The 17,013-nt window shown below is 42.1% G+C and overlaps 1 protein-coding gene across 1 annotated transcript in view; it reads right to left on the reverse strand.

Annotated features, from left to right (window-relative positions):
• Positions 1 to 17,013, reverse strand: part of LOC311149870 (phosphatidylinositol 3,4,5-trisphosphate-dependent Rac exchanger 1 protein-like) — a 130,917-nt gene that overhangs the window by 66,891 nt on the left and 47,013 nt on the right. Inside the window, exons 5-8 of the mRNA XM_084187111.1 lie at positions 13,666 to 13,767; positions 8,606 to 8,767; positions 2,134 to 2,267; positions 649 to 764 (exon numbers count right to left, since the gene is read on the reverse strand). Of these exons, the coding sequence (XP_084043237.1) occupies positions 649 to 764; positions 2,134 to 2,267; positions 8,606 to 8,767; positions 13,666 to 13,767 (514 nt within the window). The remainder of the gene's footprint in view (positions 1 to 648; positions 765 to 2,133; positions 2,268 to 8,605; positions 8,768 to 13,665; positions 13,768 to 17,013) is intronic.

The following is a 17,013-nucleotide window of genomic DNA, read 5'->3' on the forward strand; positions in this document are numbered from 1 at the left end:
TCATCATTTCTATTGCCCCAGGCAAGCTCGATTAAGCACAACTAAAGTATTTGAATGATTTTAACTAATATCTGAACCCAAGACCTGAAAATAACATGCTGGTGTGCAATAAACCACACGAACAAAACAGTGTTGTAGTTGGTAAGTGCCAGTTCTTGCAACAGCAGGCATCCCAATAGTTCAAAGGTTTGAAATGCAGGTTGGTGCATCCGCTCTGAACCAATGTGCAGACCTCAGATTCATATAAAATCACCTGACCGTTTGTAAGCAGTTCAAATGTGAAAAACCTATGCAAGATTTTATCGCCTCACCCAAACTGTAAACACTCATTAGCTTTGTGTAATCTACTCTACCAGCTAATCTAAAATATTGTCTTGGGGAGGGTAAAGAATTCACATGAAACAAACAGGTATAAAGCCTAATTAACACCGTAGCAAAGAAAGAATACATAGAAAGAAAATGGATGAATGGATGAATGGATGACTGAATGAATGAATGAATGAATGAATGAATGAATGAATGAATGAATGAATGAATGAATGAATGAATGAATGAATGAATGAATGAATGAACGAATGAAAAGAGTGTGGATAGAGGGATGGGTGGATGCTCCTATATGAACTGAAGACTGGTGGGGCTGGCACGAACCTGTTCCATCCTCAACGTTTTCCACCTCCATCACCTCTGTGTTGATTCTTCCTCTGAACATGTACAGGGGGCCGTTGAAGGACTTGGTCCTCTTTGTGGATTTCTTCCCAGTAACCCTACGAAATTGAACATAAAATGGTGAAAATGTGAAATTCCTGCTCAGAACGTTTTATTTTTTTATTTAACCAGGTAAGCCAGTTGAGAACAAGTTCTCATTTACAACTGCGACCTGGCCAAGATAAAGCAAAGCAGTGCGATAAAAACAACAACACAGAGTTACATATGGGGTAAAACAAAACATAAAGTCAAAAATACAACAGAAAATATATGTACAGTGTGTGCAAATGTAGTAAGTTATGGAGGTAAGGCAATAAATAGGCCATAGTGCAAAATATTTACAATTAGTATTAACACTGGAATGATAGATGTGCAAGAGATGATGTGCAAATAGAGATACTGGGGTGCAAATGAGCAAAATAAATAACAATATGGGGATGAGGTAGTTGGGTGGGCTAATTTCAGATGGGCTGTGTACAGGTGCAGTGATCGGTAAGGTGCTCTGACAACTGATGCTTAAAGTTAGTGAGGGAGATAAGAGTCTCCAGCTTCAGAGATTTTTGCAATTCGTTCCAGTCATTGGCAGCAGAGAACTGGAAGGAATGGCGGCCAAAGGAGGTGTTGGGTTTGGGGATGACCAGTGAGATATACCTGCTGGAGCGCATACTACGGGTGGGTGTTGCTATGGTGACCAATGAGCTAAAATAAGGCGGGGATTTGCCTAGCAGTGATTTATAGATGGCCTGGAGCCAGTGGGTTTGGCGACAAATATGTAGTGAGATCCAGCCAACAAGAGCGTACAGGTCACAGTGGTGGGTAGTATATGGGGCTTTGGTGACAAAACGGATGGCACTGTGATAGACTACATCCAATTTGCTGAGTAGAGTGTTGGAGGCTATTTTGTAAATGACATCGCCGAAGTCAAGGATCGGTAGGATAGTCAGTTTTACGAGGGCATGTATGGCAGCATGAGTGAAGAAGGCTTTGTTGCGAAATAGGAAGCCGATTCTAGATTTAACTTTGGATTGGAGATGCTTAATGTGAGTCTGGAAGGAGAGTTTACAGTCTAACCAGACACCTAGGTATTTGTAGTTGTCCACATACTCTAGGTCAGACCCGTCGAGAGTAGTGATTCTAGTCGGGTGGGCGGGTGCCAGCAGTTTATTGTTGGCAACTTTGAAAAAACAACTTTACAGTGCTCAAGCACACACAGGCGTAAGTACGCACGCACGCGTTAGGTTGGCTTGTTTTGTTTGCATATAAAATGAGCTTGGTACACACTACACAAACAGGATTTGGCGATTTACTCTGTTTTTCCCCGTATGGCTTCTTTCTATGGTGACTTCTCGTCAATGAATGAAAACACATTCCTGCCACTTTCCTGAGGTGCATGACTTCCTCCCTCCTTCCAATCCTACCCAATCTCACCTGGACTTCCTCTTGCAGTAGACCAGGAGGTTGTCAAACAGGAAGAAGACTCTCTCCTGGATGTTGCCGGCGGAGATCTTGAGCAGGTTCCCATGGAGAAGCAGCTCGGTACAGATGTCAGTCAGATTGGTGCCCTGGGGGTGGCCCGTCAGGACAGTCAAGAGAGGGTGGCAATTAAATCACTGGTGCCTGTCATCATCTCTCAAATCAAATCAAATTGTATTTGTCACATGCATCGTAAAAAACAGGTGTAGACTAGAAGTTAAATTCTTACTTATGTGCCCTTCCCAACAATGCAGCGGAACATAAAAAAATTATAACACAAGGAATAAATACACAACGAGTAACGATAACTTGGCTATATACACGGGGTACCTGTACCGAGTCGATGTGCAGTGGTACGAAGTAATTGAGGTATATATGTACACATAGGTAGGGGTAAAGTGACTAGGCAACAGGATAGATAATAAACAGTAGCAGCTGTTTATTGTGTGAGTGTGTACGCAAGTACAATAATGATTTCAAAAATGATTACCAATTCTCTTTCACCCTTCACACAGAATTGATTTACCATAGGAGTGCAAGACCCCAATCAAACAATACAAAAGGCAGCTGTGAAAATTCATACATCAGATGACATTGGATTCGTTCAAACTATTTGTTTCCATTTCATTGTGCCAATAGGATGGAATGAACAACAGCCGACACCCTTATTCACTCCTACTGTTAATAATAATAATAATAATATGCCATTTAGCAGACGCTTTTATCCAAAGCGACTTACAGTCATGTGTGCATACATTTTTACGTATGGGTGGTCCCGGGGATCGAACCCACTACCCTGGCGTTACAAGCGCCATGCTCTACCAATTGAGCTACAGATATGTTACAGAACATATCAATAGAGTACACAACACAATCAAGTCCTTCCCTGAACATTTTAAATTACCCTTAACATAAGACAAAAGTCAGCTGTGCAACCAGAAACCAGCCTTTAACCTTTTCACACTTGAGTTCCAAATATCTCTAACGGTCTCACCCAGCGTGAGTTGTTTTATGCACGTGATGTCAGAATGCACTCACTGTTCCAAAATGTGATTGTTACGCAACAGGACTATTAACACCCGCTGCCTGCTAATTATCTACAGGCTAAGTATTATTTTCTAACAGCAGTTTGAATTGAGGTGTGTTCCGCCTCCTCATTAATTCACATAGAAGTAGCCCATTTCAGTGTTGTGGACAATTTATGTTTGAGGCTTTACTGAGCCGGCCAAACTTCTCTCTTCGAGGAGAGCCCAAGCACTTCCCCAGTGTTTCCGCAGATCAAGTATGCAGACATTTGCACAGTCGTGAACAAACGCTCGCATTGCCTTAGTTGTTGTTTTCCTTACAAATAATAACTTTGGACATGAATACATTCCATAAGTAAGTGCCTTATTTGTTGTATATCATGTTGTTGTTTCTACTGTAGCATACAGTATGTACACTACCGGTCAAGGGTTTTTCTTTATTTTTACTATTTTCTACATTGTAGAATAATAGTGAAGACATCAAAACTATGAAATAACACATATGGAATAACTTAGTAACCAAAAAAGTGTTAAACAAATCAAAATCTATTTTATATTTGAGATTCTTCAAATAGCCACCTTTTGCCTTGATGACAGCTTTGCACACTCATGTATGCATGCATGCATGCATGTATGTATGTATGTATGTATGTACACTACCGTTCAAAAGTTTGGGGTCACTTAGAAATGTCCTTGTTTTCCATGAAAACATACATGAAATGAATTTGAATAGGAAATACAGCAAAATGCATAGGAAATGTGGTCATTAACAAGGTTAGAAATAATGATTTTTAATAGAAATAATAAATGTGTCCTTCAACCTTTGCTTTCATCAAAGAATCCTCCATTTGCAGCAATTAAAGCCTTGCAGGCCTTTGGCATTCTAGTTGCAAATTGGTTGAGGTAATCTGAAGAGATTTCACCCCATGCTTCCTGAAGCACCTCCCACAAGTTGGATTGGCTTGATGGGCACTTCTTATGTACCATATGGTCAAGCTGCTCCCACAACAGCTCAATAGGGTTGAGATCCGGTGACTGTGCTGGCCACTCCATTATAGACAGAATACCAGCTGACTGCTTCTTTCCTAAATAGTTATTGCATAGTTTGGAGCTTTGCTTTGGGTCATTGTCCTGTTGTAGGTGGAAATTGGCTCCAATCAAGCGCTGTCCACAGGGTATGGCATGGCGTTGCAAAATGGAGTGATAGCCTTCCTTCTTCAAGATCCCTTTTACCCTGCACAAATCTCCCCCAAAGCACCCCCAGACCATCACATTACCTCCACCATGCTTGACAGATGGCATCAAGAACTCCTCCAGCATCTTTTCATTTGGTCTGCGTCTCACAAATGTTCTTCTTTGTGATCCGAACACCTCAAACTTGGATTTGTCTGTCCATAACACTTTTTTCCAATCTTCCTTTGTTCAATGTATGTGTTCTTTTGCCCATCTTAATCTTTTATTGGCCAGTCTGAGATATGGCTTTTTCTTTGCAACTCTGCCTAGAAGGTCAGCATCCCAGAGTCGCCTCTTCACTGTTGACGTTGAGACTGGTGTTTTGCGGGTACTATTTCATGAAGCTGCCAGTTGAGGACCTGTGAGGCGTCTGTTTCTCAAACTAGACACTCTAATGTATTTGTCCTCTTGCTCAGTTGTGCACCGGGGCCTCCCACTCCTCTTTCTATTCTGGTTTTTAGCCAGTTTGTGCTGTTCTGTGAAGGGAGTAGTACACAGCGTTGTACGAGATCTTCAGTTTCTTGGCAATTTCCCGCATGGAATAGCCTTCATTTCTCAGAACAAGAATAGACTGACGAGTTTCAGAAGAAAGTTCTTTGTTTCTGGCCATTTTGAGCCTGTAATCGAACCCACAATTGCTAAACTAGTCTCAAGAAGGCCAGTTTTATTGCTTCTTTAAATCAGCACAACAGTTTTCAGCTGTGCTAACATAATTGCAAAAGGGTTTTCTAATGATCAATTAGCCTTTTAAAATGATAAACTTGGATTAGCAAACACAACGTGCCATTGGAACACAGGACTGATGGTTGCTGATAATGGGCCTCTGTACGCCTATGTAGATATTCCATTAAAAATCAGCCGTTTCCAGCTACAATAGCCATTTACACAATTAACAATGTCTACACTGTATTTCTGATCAATTTTATGTTATTTTAATGGACAAAAAACAAGGACAAAAACAAGGACATTTCTAAGTGACCCCAAACTTTTGAACGGTAGTGTATGTATATATGGAGCATAATGTATTTACAGTTTTATTCACATGTCTTCAAGTACTGGTGACAAATAATGCATTCCGATTATTGCATAGATTGTAATGGACACCTATGATGTGTGTAAAATACTTTTTTGAAGGTTGTACTGATTATAATGAGCTAATGCTAAGCTATTTGCCAGCTATGTGTGGCGCCATGTTTGTTGACATTATGCAATGCATTCTGGCTGTCACATAAACGTCTGTCTGACCAGAGATGTTATAATGAGGTGAAGGAATGGTTCACTCATCTTTCAAGTAAACTTCCGGAAGTGAATGAAGGGACGTGAATGATCGTAGATGACACACCCCCTTCAACATGCACACTGCAAACAGACCAAACTCATCCTCTTATTATCTTTGGTTGACAAGAAAAACAAACACGGCGGCGCGCACAAACTACCCATCGTCTGATTATTTTCGTTTTCTAGAAAGTATTTTACTGAATTATTTCGATCAATGGTGAGCTCACCCGTGATGTGATGAATTATAAATAGTAATTGCTATTAGCTAATTTATATTGTGGTTTCTGTCAGCCGAGAGTTCTCTAAATATGACGGCTTGTGTTACGTCAATCTTTCATCAGTTAGCGCTAGGACTAATGTAGCCTACATTTTCCGGTTTGGATGATTGTGTATGCTGTCGCTACAAAAATCAACTGGTCACATTCAGGACATAACTTTGTAAGGACTGTGTTTTCGCCAAATGTTTCTGTGAAAAAAACAGTGTGGCTAGCTCAAATGCTGACTGTTGCGTTACTCGAAACTCAACATTCTAAATAAGCGTTCTAATCACACCGGATTGAGCGTACGCTGCAGGGACCACTGTAGAATGATCCCACACATTTGTTGGTACTTGTGAAAAGGTTAAGTGCAAAAAACACTGTTCTGCTTGCGTTGCTTCTTATGGAAAACATAAACCACAGTCTCACTTTCTCACAGGGAACAAGAGCTTGGTGGCCTTTCAATGTCGAAGTCGAACAGCTGAAAACGGACCAACAAGGAGTCATGTCAAACCAAATTAATATGACTCAGTGTGTGGCCAATTAACCTTTTTGACAACGTGGTTGAACTTTAGCTCAATTAATCACTATTTAGTCATTAGATGTGACATATTTAAGGCAGTATTTTTAGGGTTATACACTACCACAAAATGTAAACAAGAAAGCTAAAGGGATTTTCAAAAGGTTGACCTATGTGACTTTAGCTGTGACGTTAATAATGTAAGGGGGTACGTCCGAAATGGCACCCTAAGGGCCCTGGTCGAAAGTAGTGCACTATATAGGGCCCCCATACTCAACTGGCGGACCGGATCTGGACCCAGAACAGGGTCAATACAGACCGCAGGCCCCACTTTCTTTTCCTTTGTCGGGCTTTGACCCCTGGTATCATATAAACACACATAAGACATGGAAGAATGCGTAGAACTGCAGGAAATTAGCTTTAAAACAGAAAATAATTATATCTCTGCCCCATGCAAAATGTGTAGAATTGTGGGATTTAGGTTTAAAACTGCAAAATGTTCTCTCAACCAAAAAGAGGTGTGTGAACAGTTTGGGGTCACATGGGTTGTGAGGTGGGGGTTTGTTACTACGTTGATAAATTACATTATCCATCTGGACCTTTGCCACCTAGGAAATTTGTGTGACCAGACCTTCTCAAATAGTACTTGAGTACCCCAGATATAGGGAATAGTGCACTATAAAGAGAAAAGGGTGCCATTTCAGGTCAGATGGATTCCAACCGGCCTAGCAGACAGATAACGTTTCGCCCGATCAATCCAATTCCATGTTTAACTGTGCAGAAAGGCAAGTGGGGGATGGAGGGATGGAGGATTGGGGGAAGGAGGGCGGGAGGGAGCTGTCTGTCTATCAGTGCAACGGTAATGCGCCTGGGCCTTGATTCTGCACTCCTACATTCCCATTAGGAGTGGAGAGGTAATTAAACTGGAGCGTGGAGGAGTGGAGAAAGTAGGACTAATGGGCTAAAGATGGAGTGCTTAAAGGGAGCAAGGGAGGGCAGTGCCTTTCATGAGGATGGACTGTGATACGGAAGAGAGTAGACGGAGGCTCTATGTCCCATTATTCGTTCATCCTAAGACATGTTTTGACTTCTAGGGGTCAATGCAAAGTGATATGAGAGAACCAATTCCAAACACAGATGTCCAACTGCCCCCACGTCAGTGGGTAGAATTGAATTAGAGATATTGGAGAGAAAAAAACGACGATCACATTCCTATATCAACACAACACATTGATCTGTGGAAGGGACCGCAATGACATCGTGATATTGGGCAGGGTGCCCCATTGGCCTTCCCTTGGCTCCTGAGAGGGTGGATTGTCCTCTCGGGGGCCCGAGGGGAGTCAGGAGACAAGGGCTCTGTTGTGGAGGGTGAGGGAGGTGTGAAAAACGCACTGGGCACCCAGCTCCGCTCCCAAGCCCTGTCCATGCCCTGTGCACGCTGGTGATTTGGATTTGGGAGGCTGGAGGAGTGTTTTACCGTCACAGAAAATGAAATGTGCTCAGGGTTCAGTGGACTCTCGAAAACTGGCCAAAGTTTTTTCGCCACAGCTGTGGAGATGGGGTCAAGGAGGTGGACAGTGTGTGTGTGTGTACAGTATGTGTGTACATAATGTGTGTGTGAGAGATAGAGATAGAGAGAGAGCTAGAGAGAGAGTGGGGCAATCCATTGACAAATCTCCAAACTCAGAGCTTCCCTTTTCCATCCCTTTCCGGTCACATGTCCCATTTCTATATAAAGGAGAACCTTGCCCTTTTCTCTCTCTCATCCATCTTCATCTGACTCTCATCCATCTTCATCTGACTCTCATCCATCTTTATCTCACACCTCTCAATCTTTCTCCTCACCTCCCACCCCTCTCTCTCTCCTCCTTCTAATTCCCCCCCCTTTCTCTCACCTTTCTAGCACACCCCTCCTTCTGCCTTCATGTCCCTCTCACCCTTCTATCTCCCCTCAACTTTATCGTACACTCCCCCCCCCCCTTTTCTCACCTTCGAGCACTCCTCTGCCCTCACTCCCATCCCCCTCCGCTCTACCTCTCTCCTCTCCCTCCATCAATGGTGACCTATAGGGTGCATCCTAGCCCCATGGTCTAAAATAGAATAGAATCCCTCACCTCCCAGCCCTCGATGTGCGACTGCAGCTGCTCCAGGGCCTCCAGTTTCTCCATCTGCCTCTTGGTCTCATTGATGTTGGAGCACACTGCCTTCATGGCCTGCAGGGCCTCCTCCACCGCAGGGTAGTCCACGTGCTTCTTGGGCGTCCGCTTCAGCAGCTCCTAGTGAGGGGAGAGAGAGTAGGGGATAAAGCCAAAGAGTCAGAATGTCTTCAGTAGTACTGTAGTACATAAACAGTCATTGAAAATGTTTCAGAGAACAGCCCTGGTGCGTTGGATGATAAGCACCATGCTCATTATTAGGAATCATCTCATCAATAAGGGTCGATGGTGGATGTGGGGGTGCAAAGGTCAGGTAAGATTATGGGATGAAGTCACGACAGCGTTTTGGGGAAATGTTGGAGGATGGAGTGTGGAGGTTGAATGTAGAAGTTGGAAAAGGGAGAAGTTGGACGTGGGGTGGAAAATGGAGATCCTAATTAGGAGTGGCTGGTTTTTTGGGATATTTTCTTTTGTGTGAAAATAAAACATACAATCTACCTGCAGTGAAGCCGCTCAACATTTACATTACATTCAGTCATCTAGCAGACACCCATCCAGAGCGACCCACAGGAACAACCAGGGTCAAGCGCCCAGCCTAAGGGCACGTCGACAGATCTCCCACCAAGTCAAATCGGGGACCCGAATCAGCGACCTATCGGCCAACGGCCCAAGCTCCCAACTGCCAGGCCACCAACCATCCAAGATCCACCACTGTTTCCACGATAGCTCTCCAGCCCCCCCCCTTCAGAATCTTTCTCGCCATATATCTTTCAACTATGCTGTGATGTTTAACATACCATTTTTATCTAATCAAATAGAATCCACATAGAGAGTTGAAGATAAATACTTTTACTAAGAGTATTAGTATACTAGTAATTGACTGACCAGGTCTCTCCAGATCTCCCAACAATGCTATTTCTAGGGTCAATTTTAGATTTATGTTATGTTTTTTTAGCCATTCCTGAATCTGAGACCAGAAACAGGCTACCTGAGGGCAATACCAGAACAAATGGTCTATTGATTCTGTATCCTCACAGCAAAATCTGCAGAGCTACGATGATTGTATTCCCCAAATATTCAAAATGTTGTTGGTGGCATTCTGCACAATAATTTTAGCTGAAAAGCACGAAGTCTTTAACCTTGCGTCGGTTTATATATCAACTCTTACACCCTGTGCCATGGAATCGGTACATCACAAATCTCTTCCCAGCTATTTTGCAATCTATATGGCACAGCAGTCAACATCCTGGTCCTCAAATTAAACTGGTATACTTTCCTATTTATGCAATTTTTGTTCCTCCACCAGTTTGGATACTTGGTGGACTATACTATATATTGGGCAGACAGACCAGTTCCCTACCTCCTCCCGCTGCCCCGCCTCCTCCATTTTTGGGGTAATGCTGTAATCAATTGGTTGTAATCTTGGATTGACCAGACCTTTCCATACAATTGCGATAACTCCATGAAAGACATAACTCTACCATTCCAAATTACAATATAATTTAAAAACAAAATACACTTATCAAACATATTGTCCATAAATACTGGTATTTTACCAACGAGTATAATTGAGTTCAACCATCATATTTGTTCTCTTTTCTTGGGGATGAAATTGAAATTGTAACCAGCTCTGCAATGCTTGTTTGAAAAAGAGAGATACTTTGAAGAAGGTTTAATTTTCAATTAATCAAAAATTAGACATGGCAATCGGCACAAAGGCAAAAAGGCAATTTTTAAACAGTGGATGACCTTTTCTTAGTAATCTACTTGAGAACCATTTTGGGTTCAAGTAAAACTGTGTGCTTTTATATTTAATAATCACAACCCACTAAGTTCATATTCATTACATAGATAGACATGCTTTATTTTGTCTGGTTTAGCTTCCCAGATAAAGCAAAAACAATTTTGCTCAGATTATTTAAAAAACGAATCATCAAGAGTAGGCAGCGCCATAAGTAAGTGAGTAAACTGAGATATGACTAAGGAGTTAATCAGTGTAATTTTTCCATTAATAGACAGGTATTTACCTGTTGCAGGATCTTGTCTATTTTTACTAGTTTTCTATTGAAATTCATTGTGGAGAGTTTATTTATATATTTTGTGATATGAATACCAAGCATGTCTACTTTTTATAGGTAAACTGCAGGGTAATGTAAAAGTTGTTTCTTTTAAAGATCCAATACGTAATATGGTACACTTATCATAATTAGGTTTTAGACCTGAGAGGCCAGAAAAGTTACTTAGATCTTGAATTAGACATTGCAGGGATCTAGCTTGCGGACTTAATATAAAACTTGAGTCATCGGCATACATGGACACCTTCTTAGATTATTTCTAAGAGTTGTCGTATATCATCTCCATGTATCGTCCATGTACAGTGGGGAAAAAAAGTTTTTAGTCAGCCACCAATTGTGCAAGTTCTCCCACTTAAAAAAATGAGAGAGGTCTGTAATTTTCATAGGTACACGTCAACTATGACAGACAAATTGAGGAAAGAAAATCCAGAAAATCACATTGTAGGATTTTTTATGAATTTATTTGCAAATTATGGTGGAAAATAAGTATTTGGTCACCTACAAACAAGCACGATTTCTGGCTCTCACAGACCTGTAACTTCTTCTTTAAGAGGCTCCTCTTTCCTCCACTCGTTACCTGTATTAATGGCACCTGTTTGAACTTGTTATCAGTATAAAAGACACCTGTCCACAACCTCAAACAGTCACACTCCAAACTCCACTATGGCCAAGACCAAAGAGCTGTCAAAGGACACCAGAAACAAAATTGTAGACCTTCACCAGGCTGGGAAGACTGAATCTGCAATAGGTAAGCAGCTTGGTTTGAAGAAATCAACTGTGGGAGCAATTATTAGGAAATGGAAGACATACAAGACCACTGATAATCTCCCTCGATCTGGGGCTCCATGCAAGATCTCACCCCGTGGGGTCAAAATGATCACAAGAACGGTGAGCAAAAATCCCAGTACCACACGGGGGGACCTAGTGAATGACCTGCAGAGAGCTGGGACCAAAGTAACAAAGCCTACCATCAGTAACACACTACGCCGCCAGGGACTCAAATCCTGCAGTGCAAGACGTGTCCCCCTGCTTAAGCCAGTACATGTCCAGGCCCGTCTGAAGTTTGCTAGAGTGCATTTGGATGATCCAGAAGAGGATTGGGAGAATGTCATATGGTCAGATGAAATCAAAATATAACTTTTTGGTAAAAACTCAACTCGTCGTGTTTGGAGGACAAAGAATGCTGAGTTGCATCCAAAGAACACCATACCTACTGTGAAGCATGGGGGTGGAAACATCATGCTTTGGGGCTGTTTTTCTGCAAAGGGACCAGGACGACTGATCCGTGTAAAGGAAAGAATGAATGGGGCCATGTATCGTGAGATTTTGAGTGAAAACCTCCTTCCATCAGCAAGGGCATTGAAGATGAAACGTGGCTGGGTCTTTCAGCATGACAATGATCCCAAACACACCACCCGGGCAACGAAGGAGTGGCTTCGTAAGAAGCATTTCAAGGTCCTGGAGTGGCCTAGCCAGTCTCCAGATCTCAACCCCATAGAAAATCTTTGGAGGGAGTTGAAAGTCCGTGTTGCCCAGCGACAGCCCCAAAACATCACTGCTCTAGAGGAGATCTGCATGGAGGAATGGGCCAAAATACCAGCAACAGTGTATGAAAACCTTGTGAAGACTTACAGAAAACGTTTGACCTGTGTCATTGCCAACAAAGGGTATATAACAAAGTATTGAAAAACTTTTGTTATTGACCAAATACTTATTTTCCACCATAATTTGCAAATAAATTCATTAAAAATCCTACAATGTGATTTTCTGGGGGTTTTTTTTTCTCAATTTGTCTGTCATAGTTGACGTGTACCTATGATGAAAATTGCAGGCCTCTCTCATCTTTTTAAGTGGGAGAACTTGCACAATTGGTGGCTGACTAAATACTTTTTTCCCCCAATGTATAGTGTTCCAGGTGTTTCCAATTGGTACCGGATAAGATGCAGCTTGGGATAAAACTAATCTTGACAAAATGTTACAAATACATATTTCAAATATTACATTAGATCCTATACATTACCCAAATGAAACATTTATCATCGTATGATCATGCCCATTCACATAATTGTTTTAGAATTATATATTGTGTGGTAAGGCAGAAAATAAGCCTAACCTTGCACTTTGGCTGCTCTATGAGTGGTCTGGATCACTCATAGATGTGCAAGGATTTCAAGAGTCACGTTACTAACAAAGGCGCTGGGAAACACCTTGGCTACTAAAGACACATTGTAAGATGGTTCCAACGATGATTTTAACGCTATACGAAGGCTTTGGGAAACGAGGCCCAGGGCCCAGTTTGCCAAAAGCATCTTAAAGCTAAGTTCATCATTAGAACCATAGGTTCTAACGATGAACCAAGATGATTTTGGGAAACCGGCCCTGGTCTTTACGAACAGTTGCGCATCGGAGAGTTTCAAAGGACGTGTCATATGCTATAGGTCCGTGGACAGAGCTTTTTTTTTTTCATACCATACCTTATTAATGTAGCTTATAGGCTCATCACAAATGGCCAGATCCTGACATAGGCGAAACTAAAATTTGTTTTCCATGGGTCATGACCCCTGTATAGATCAATGGTCATGATGTGCGAATTTCACAGGACCGTGGCTGACTGACCATGTGGTCATGGTGTCTAAGCTCCTAGGCACTGAAGCTTGTGGTGATCGGTGCATGTTATAGAGCCTAGCCTTAAAACACAACTTTTGAATAATCAAATCATTATTCCGTTTCTCGTAATTTAATATTTACTTTAGACAATAAAAACTAAAAAAACTAAACTGTTTGTGTTGTTTGATTTCAGATTCAAATCAAGTAATCAAAGAATGGCCCTTTTTTAAAATCTTGTCTTCTAATAGGAAAAATGAATTGGCCATAAAGTACACTGACCCTCTGACTTGGAGGCAGGACTGAGTTTCATTCTCCTTGGGGTCAGCAGGACCTTACCTTCAGTAAAAGGGGGTACTTGCAGATTCTCTGAATGGGTGATAGCAGGTGCCCCTCCAGGGGAATGTCTGTGCTCTTCATCCCTCCCAACAGCATACAGTGCTGGAACAAAGACAAAGATTTTAACAAAAACTAAATTATTAATCTGAGACAATTACACATCTACTTTTTGTGATTCTTTACTATTATTTTCTAACTAAGTTGGTTACTCCACTAAAATGATTATGTAAAATGGTTTAGGGCAAGAAGCAAAATCCAAAACGCCATAGAAAGTCTTCTCAGCCGCATTAATGACCTCCATGGGGGTCGGGTGGCATACTGGGACTGAAGTCATGCTTTAAAAATTAACCCAAGTAATCAGTTTGGTGGTGAAACCCTTCTGAGGAGAATTCTTCAAATGCGTGAGGGAAAGAGGGCGATAAAGCTGGTGGGTTTTCTCTTCTCTGTGCTCTATTTTCTAGGAATCACGTATTTCAAAAGCTAACTCCCCAAGGGTAAGCAAGGGCAGCGTTCACCAGATCAAAGGCCAAAGTAGATACGCCACACCAGAATACAACAGTGGAGAAAACAGAAAGCACATCATTGGTTGGTATAGGGCACGCATTTCCTTTAAATCACATTCCACCCCTTCTAAATTCATAAAGTGCTCTGAAAAGAAAAATGACAGCAAAATGATCTGGGATTCCACAGATTCCAGATGGTTTGGCAATCCTGATGCAATCCCCTCCCCTCTCTCTCTAGTCTACTCATCTGAACCTTATTTCCATCTGCATGCCTGCAGCCAAACTTCCCTTTGACCGCCTTTCATCAGACTTTTACTTCACTTTTTGATGTCAGTGTAGAGACGGCCTAACTTTTTAATGTGCTTGTCAAATTAAAATGGAACTATCTTCCCACATCCTCAAATAGTCCATCGACTGACTACACCTCAATTTTCCTCACTCTACCACATCCTCAATATCAGTGTGGTCTACCATGCATCGGGGCATGTGCCCTGCATTTTAGGTTGAAATCTGCTTACAGCTTACACCTGTGGAGCTTAGACTTGTAGCTTAAAGGGTTAACTCATTAACACCCTAAGGTTGATGTCTGCGCCCCCGCAGAAATCTTATTAGCATAATAAAAAAATCCCCATAAAAATCCATCAGTTTAAGCTAAATATATATCTTGTTTTGCATTGGATGCGTCTCAATCCACCGTATCTGCCTATGTCGCACTTCCGCATCTGCAGTGAAAGGTGACAGAGCTAGAGAGGTGTTTGTCGAACCATGAGACATCCCGAAAATCAGTCTTCTCACAAAATAGTCAAACGGTTTGTCCTACAAAAATATTACAACCCCTCTATGAGACTCTCACGAACAAGATGGTGTTCTCCATTATGCTCTACTTCGGTCTGTAGCATCAGAACCGTTTGGGCTACACACTAATATGACCGATCTGTGCAAAGGTGAGACTCTAGGATGCCAACAGGCCTCACAAGACTCGTCTGAAGAAACCCCGGTACCAGTTGAAAAAAGGAATGGAAGTATATATGGAGACTGTTTGAGGGGTGAATCCTAATTTCCACTTAAGTAGAATTTTCACTTAGTCTCCCATTGATGCATGACTAAGTCTTAGACAAAAATGTGACTTAAGTGAAAGCCTGGGAGAAAATGTACAGAACACAACTAGAACAAGTTCAGGTCAGTCAATAACGAGACGGAGGAAGCACATTGGGGGCAACAAGGCTCAGATCTTCCATCCAGCCGTGCCAATGCACTGCAGCTGGCCAGCTCGCACTGAGCATGACATCACCGTTGGAAGCATAGTCAAAGGCGGTTCCTGTGTTTATTGTAGAGGGGCAAGAAAGGGTGTCAAAGGGGTGTCAAAACAAGGAAACAGCTGGATTTCTGGTGCCAAAACGACCTTCACACACTTTGTGGTTACATGGTGAGTTTGCTGTAGTACCAAGCAACCTTATACCAATTCATGTTCTTTTTAGAACAAACATTAACATTTAAACGGAAGAAGAGGTGACATGATGAAGAGGAGTAGGATGGAAAGAAGGAAAAGAGGTGGAAAGGAAAGAGAGGGAAGTGGAAAAGGAGGGAAAAGATGCAAAGCAGGGGAAGAGGTCAAGGGAGAAAAGGATTAAGGGGGAAAGGAGGAAGGGGTGGGAGGAAGAGGATGACAAGAAGAGTAGAGGGAGAGAACATGGTGGAAGACAAATAGAACGGGAGGAAGAATATATACAGTGCATTCTGTTACGTTACATCCTTATTCTAAACTGGATTCAATTATTTTCCTTAACCTCAATATCCCATAATGACAAAGCGAAAACAGGTTTTTTTGAAATGTTGCTAACTTATAAAAAAAAAAAAAAAAACTGAAATACACAGACCCTTTGCTATGAGACTCAAAATTGAGCTCAGGTGCATCCTATTTCCAATCTACAACTTGATTGGAGTCAACCTGCGGTAAATTAAATTGATTGGACATGATTTGTGCCACTAGAGATCCTGGTTCGAATCCAGGCTCTGTCGCAGCCGGCCGCGACTGAGAGACTCATGGGCGGCGCACAATTGGCCTAGCGTTGTCCAGGGTAGGGGAGGGAATGGCCGGCAGGGATGTAGCTCAGTTGATAGAGCATGGCGTTTGCAACGCCAGGGTTGTGGGTTCGATTCCCACGGGGGACCAGTTTGAAAAAAAAAAAAAAAAAGAAGAAAAAAAAAAAAAAAAAAAAATATGTATTCACTAACTGTAAGTCGCTCTGGATAAGAGCGTCTGCTAAATGACTAAAATGTAAATGTAAATGTATTTGGAAAGGCACACACCTGTCTAGATAAGGTCCCACAGTTAACAGTGCATGTCAGAGCAAAAACCAAGCCATGAGGTTGAAGGAATTGTCTGTAGAGATTGTGTCAAGGCACAGATCTGGGGAAGGGTACCAAAACATTTCTGCAGCATTGAAGGTCCCCAAGAACACAGTGGCCTACATAATTCTTAAACAGAAGAAGTTTGGAACCACCAAGACTCTTCCTCGAGCTGGCCAAACTGAGCAATTGGGGGAGAAGGGCCTTGGTCAGGGAGGTGACCAAGAACCCGATGGTCACTGTGACAGAGCTCTAGAGTTCCTCTGTGGAGATGAGAGAACCTTCCAGAAGGACAACCATCTCTGCAGCACTCCACCAATCAGGCCTTTATGATATAGTGGCCAGAAGGAAGCCACTCCTCAGTAAAAGGAACATGAAAGCCCGCTTGGAGTTTGCCAAAAGGCACCTAAAGGACTCTCAGACCATGAGAAACAATATTATCTGGTCTGATGAAACCAAGATTGAACTCTTTGGCCTGAATGCCAAGCGTCACATC

The sequence above is a fragment of the Coregonus lavaretus genome, assembly GCF_964263955.1.
Source record: "Coregonus lavaretus genome assembly, chromosome: 22".
NCBI classification, from domain to species: Eukaryota; Metazoa; Chordata; class Actinopteri; order Salmoniformes; family Salmonidae; genus Coregonus; species Coregonus lavaretus.